Genomic DNA, 6,415 nt, shown 5'->3' on the forward strand with positions numbered 1-6,415 from the left:
TTATTATTATTCCTTCTGCGGTTTGTAGTTGAGAATTTATGCAAAAACACGGAGCATTAAAGCAGAATTCGTGACACTAAAACGAGACAGCACTAAGAAATGGAAACTCCTAAAATTGGGGATTTCTGGGAATCTAAAACTCAAAGATAACCAATGATTCATGAGAAACAGACTTTGGATTACAAAATCAGTATGGCAAATACCTGTAGTACTGTAATTTAGGAGCACTTTGATTTTTGTATATATTTTCTATATATATATATATATATATAATACTCGGAGATGGGTAAGATGATAATGATGCTATTCGAGATTTTAGTTGAAAATTTTGGCATGGTTTTTAGGGGACCACTAAGGTTGATTTGGACTAAATTTGTGAAAGCAACTGGTCGACAAAATGATTCTTTAGACACAGTCTTACCCGAAATATGCAAGAAAATACAACTCTTCGGACCGCATGGAGAGCACTAGAATTTTGACCTCTTTCTCAAAAACAAAACGTAAACCTACTTAAATTTGTATTCCACGTTCACAATTAGTGAAAGTTTGGGTTATTGTTGTTGTATTTATGAGGGTCCAATGGCCTATAATTAGATTCAACCCCATTTTGCTTTACTTATTGAGCGTTAAAATCATTTGATTACTTGACACCAATAATGATTTCAGTTGAGAAAATGTTGATTACTTGTTGTGTGGTTTTACTCATTTTTTTAATTTTTTTTATTTTTATAAATTTCAATATTTTTATATTTTTGAAAAATTAATTATATATTCTTTATATATTTGAAATTTTAGAAAATATAAATTTTGAAAAGATTTGTGAAGATAGTACATTTGGATTATCATGATATCTATTGCCTTGCCTGCTTATAGAACTTGTTCCGTTAATACCATAATTTTCTTGGAATAATTACATTAAAAAAGATATTGAAAGAACAAATGATTAGTGGGCAAAAGGACAAAGGAGAATGTTGAGTGAAAAGAGAATTTACTGGTTAAGCAAAGCATCTGGATTGGGCAAGCAGTGCCGGTGTCCAACTGTGCAAAGAGTTGGCCCAAAAACTGGAGAGTGGTCAAGACGCTGTTACGCAGGGCAGCGGCGGCTCGACCCAAAAGCCCGCCAAAGCCGTACATGTTACACGGTTCACTAACTGCATAATTTTCATACAGACTAGGACAACTCTTTAATTCCTTTCAAAAAAAAAAACATTAAAAATTACAGAGCAACCCCACTCTTCATAAATCAATAATGTACTAATCAAAAAGAAACCTGCATATAAATGATAATTATTATAAACAACAAATTATACTTCACCATCCTTAAAGAGTTTTAGTTACTTTTGCTTCACCAATTCCTATTAAGATCAGCAGTCAAAGAATCCCTGTTTTTCCTTCTTCATAAAAAAGCAGCAAGTCTTAATTTCCATATCCAGCAAAACCCAAATTACTCCGATGTAAACTGCTTGGCCACAATTAATTAGACTGGTGACCAAGAAAAGAAAAACATTTTTTTCCATAAATTAATATAATGCTCTGGACATGGCTTGATCACGGTGTTAATGTTGCTTAGCTGCAATGGAAAGAATAATGATGCTATTCAAATTGGGCATAATCTGCCCCGTAAGTAAAAGCACATAGTTTGCTTATACATATATTGTTTGGGAAGTTTGGCAAGTAATTTAAGTCCCTTCCAGTATATGCCACCTGAGCAGAAGAGACTCCATAAATTACTTGGAAAACTGCAGTAAAATCCGCGGGATATAGAAGGAAAGCAAAATCAGCAATGGAACAGAGTACAAAAACACAAAGAACAACAAGAATGCTCCATTTTCCATAATGAAACTACCGATGGGTTCTGGTGTAGAGAGTTTGGCAATTCTTGTTTTCTATATTTCTATAATTTACAGTGCATGTGGGAAGGTCCATCACCACGAGTTTGTGGTATAGGAAGCTCTCCATCTCTCCCTCTGATCACAGGCACGCCTACGTACGTTAATTAAATTACACATGTTTCTGATTCTGACATCGTGTTCTTGCAGGTGGAATCATCACCTTACAGTCGATTGTGTGGCACCAAGGAAATCCTGACCGTGAATGGTGAATTCCCAGGGCCAACATTGAAAGCTCGTGGGGGGGATAAAATGATTATAGAGGTCTACAACAAAGCAAGGTACAGTATAACCCTTCACTGGTATGTTGCTTCTGATCAGATTAAAATGCCTGCAAAGTACATGGAATTATTTGCGAAAACATGAACACTGAGAATTGTATAACGGCGAAGAAAAATTTTGCAGGCATGGATTGAAACAAGAGAGGAATCCATGGTCCGATGGCCCTGAATACATTACGCAGTGCCCTATTCAACCAGGAAAGGAATATCGTACAGGGTAAAGATTTCTGTAGGAGAAGGAACAGTGTGGTGGCATGCAGCACATAACGGATGGGCAAGGGCAACAGTCCATGGAGCAGTCATAATTTATCCAAAGCGTAGATCTAAGTATCCCTTTCCAAAGCCTCACGCAGAGTTTCCAATCATACTTGGCATGTTAGTTGTCAGTAGCGCTGCGCATTTTTTTCTTTGACATATGAATACTGATCAATACGGATACTTTGGGAGAAAAGAAAGAGAAAAAAATAAATATAAATGAACCCATGAATGTGCATTCCTAAATGTTGCCGATGCAGGAGAGTTGTGGAAGAAAAATGTAAAGGAAATCTCAGAAAAGGCAAATCTAACAGGAGGGGGACCCCTAATTTCAGATGCATATACCATAAACGGGCAACCAGGCTATCTCTATCCATGCTACAAAAAAGGTACGTTATCTGGACATTCAAATGTTATCACATTTTTTTCCCTATTTGCTTAAGGATGATCCTATATAATATTTGTTCAGAAAATCTTGCCTAATTAATGTTTTGTATCTCAAAATGTAAGGATCCTCTAAAATGATGGTGGAGCAGGGTGAAATATATCTTCTTCGGATAATTAACGAAATCGTAGAAGAAAATATGTTCTTTGCCATTGCAAAACACAAGTTAACATTGGTAGGAAAGGATGGATTCTACATGAAGCCAGATTAATTACTTGATGATTACACTCCGTCAATCCATGGATGTTTTATCGGAAGCAAACCAATCCCCTGGAAACTATTTCATTGCAACTACAGCATATGCTGATGCTGTAAGAGCTGGCTTTTATAAGACCACAGCAACAGCTCTTCTACGGTATCAGGGCTCAAACCATTCCTCACGGTCTCCCTTGCCAAATCTTCCTCCATATAATAGAACACAAGTAGCAACTGACTTCACTAAGCAATGCAGAAGCCTGGCTAGCAAACGCCATCCGGCCAAAGTGCCATTAGAAGTAGACACTCATTTGCTCTATCCCATATTTGTCAATCTACTTAATTGCAGTACAGTGAAACCATGCACGGGTCCCTTTGGTAAAAGATTTTCTGCTAGTCTTAGCAACATAAGCTTTACAACCCCCAAAATTGATATCCTTCAGGCTTACTATCAGGGAATCAAGGGTGTTTCGAAGAAGATTTTCCCAGAAAACCCCCTCATGAATTCAATTACACTGGTGATAACCTACCAGAAAATCTGCTGACACCTAGTTTTGCACTAAGGTATTCATTTTAGAATACAATTCGAGTGTCGAGCTGATTCCTCAGGGAACAAATGTGTTGGCAAGCGATAACCATCCGGTTCACGTACATGGCTATGGCTCTTATGTTGTCGGTCGGGGTTTTGGGAATTTCAACCCCAACAAGGACCCCTTGAAGTATTATCTTGTTGACCCACCTCAGGAGACCACGGTTGGAGTACCTAAGAATGGCTGGCTTGCCATCAGGTTTAGGGCAGACAATGCAGGTCAGATCATTTTATCTATTCTTGTTCTTTCACTATGTTAATTTATATAAAGTTCATCTCTAATTATCACTATCTATGACTTTGATTTCAGGAGTTTGGTTACTACATTGCCACATTGAGCGTCATAAGACTTGGGGGATGAGCATGGTGTTCCTAGTCAAGAATGAAGCAACTCCTCAAAGTCGAATTTTCCTACCTCCTCATGATTTGCCAAATTGCTGAGGGCAACAGATCAACAAAGAGCATTGACTAGTTAAATAAAGGATTTGTTTCTCGTTTTCATGGAATGAAATTACTTCATAACTATGCTTCAGCTTTATGCAAATTTGAACTCCATATACACATGATACATGTAGGACGAACGCCCAAAATAAATCCAAGTAATTAAGTCGCATTGATGTTTTAGAGACAATTTTGGCCTTCCAAGCAACTGCCATGCGATTATTTGATTGAGCTACAGAATGTGCTCGCTTTCTTCTTTCCTTTTATACTATGTTTGAAGGGTGTCTCATGAATTTCGCTATCTGAAACGACATTTATTTTGCTATGATATTCTTGAAGCGGGCCTCATCTAGACAAGTGCTGCCCTTTGATTCTAAGACTTATGAATGATCAAACCCCACAAAGTTTAGCAGCTTTAGCGGTTGATCGCTGTGTTGAAGTCAATGCATTGAATAATTGATTGTGGCATCGACTCAACTTTAGTTTTTTTACTAAGAGATACGTCGTGTTCATACTGCATAGTCCAAAGCAACTTTCACTTGGCTGGGAAGGGCGATGGGCAACCGCCAGTGCCCAAAGGCTAATGCAAATCCCTGAGGAGAAAAAGAAGACTATGACCCAGTTGACTCAAGGGCTTTCAAAGGGTGAGAGATGGGTTTATCTAACAGCAATTGGGCTGGTTCTCATTCAGCATCATAATATCCAAGAGAAAAAGAGGACAAGTGCACTTTGATCTTTCTTCTGCAGTTTGCAATTATGCATGATGTTCCGAATTATGCATCATCGCCCAGAATTAATTGCAGTTGCACGCCAATCTCAAGTCTACAAGTTGATCGCTTAAAAGAAATAATGCAGCCCATTTGCTATAGATTCCAGCTCCAAGCCTCAACCCTTTGGAAGCCCATTTAAGAGGCCGTAAAATGAATATCAGCTGAGCCTGAGAATACAGAACCGCAGAGGCTCATTGTCTGTGAGTCCAAGCCCATTTGGCAGTGGTGAGCTCCTTTCAGAACTTCTCTCCACTCTGACAAAGCCTTGTTTCTTTCTTTCAGGAGGATCGGGAAATCGGGAGGAGCTCCATTTGAGTCAGAATTTGGCACCCTATCACGGGAACTAGTTAACTAGTTTATCACTGCAATGTATTTCTACATTTCCACAATTCATTTATGGGGGGATTCTCTTTTCATTGATTAGGATCTCATATCAATATCACTATTTAGATCATCCCACCCAAACAGCTACTTCCCATCTCTCCTAAATGAAATAAGGAAAAAACTTTATTTTAGAAAAAATTATGAGAAATAACTTTTTTATAAACTCAATTCAAAAATATTTTTTTTATAATTTTAATTATTTTTAATTAATTTTTAACATGACTTGATAATAATACCCTTTAAACAATTTCAAACAATTAAAATGATTTCAATTTTTTCTATCCCACCATTCAGATAAAAATTTCAAAATTAAATCTCACTATCCAAAAAATAGAGATGACATCAAGTTCTTTTTTTTTTTACGGTGGATTTTGAGGTTTTCAAGAGTGATAAACAACGATTTTGCTTTTTTATGATGATTGTAGATAGCATAATAAATACGGTAACTGGATGCTTTCTAGTGACGCTTTTAAGGGCTCAAGTAGAAAGGATAGCTAAAGCATGTTTGATAGGTTTTATGGTGATTTACGATTTTATTGTGTCTAGGATTGGGATGATTGTTAAGCAAGTTTATTGGAGATTTGGAGTTGAAATTATTCAGGGAATATTTTATAAATGGAATATATTTTGTTTTGGCATAAGAGAAGTGAGCAAAACCCTCTCAATAGAGATATATTTTGTCTTGCTTTAGAGGATTATGGAGTTTTGTAACCTATCTTTTATGAAATGCACAATTTCATGGTTTAGCAAAAAAAAAAAAAAAAGATATGTTTTAAATTCTTGAGTTTATTAGTTTATTTATAGAACTCCAAAGTTGAAAAATTAAACTTGATTAGACTAGATTTTAAGTATTACGAAATTGATTTTTTAAGCATTACGTGACTTAATTACTGTGTGACTGATTTTTAGACATTACGTGATTAGTTATAAGCATTGTGTGATTGATTTTTAAGCAATGCATAAATCATACAATGGCTTACTAACTAGTCACACAATGGCTTACTAATAAATCACGCAATGCTTACCAATTAGTCATGTAATACTTAAAAATAAGTCATGCAATACCCAAAGTCAGTCATGCAATGTATAGAGTAAGTCAAGCAATACTTAAAAATTAGTCACGCAATATCCAAAAATCACCAAAATTACTGAATTTCATTTAACAA

General features: G+C 36.3%; 1 protein-coding gene across 1 annotated transcript; it reads left to right on the plus strand.

The window, feature by feature from the left end:
- Positions 1 to 1,848: 1,848 nt before the first annotated feature.
- Positions 1,849 to 4,095, plus strand: LOC110425349 (laccase-14-like). Its single transcript, XM_089785443.1, is given in 10 exon segments — positions 1,849 to 1,941; positions 2,040 to 2,191; positions 2,295 to 2,377; positions 2,380 to 2,541; positions 2,686 to 2,814; positions 2,936 to 3,074; positions 3,076 to 3,524; positions 3,527 to 3,619; positions 3,622 to 3,873; positions 3,965 to 4,095. Coding segments are annotated over 10 exon segments (1,683 nt in total).
- The last annotated feature ends 2,320 nt before the right edge of the window (positions 4,096 to 6,415 follow it).

Source organism: Theobroma umbraticum, unplaced genomic scaffold, assembly GCF_002168275.2.
Source record: "Theobroma umbraticum cultivar Fairchild unplaced genomic scaffold, ASM216827v3 scaffold_30.0, whole genome shotgun sequence".
NCBI classification, from domain to species: domain Eukaryota; kingdom Viridiplantae; phylum Streptophyta; class Magnoliopsida; order Malvales; family Malvaceae; genus Theobroma; species Theobroma umbraticum.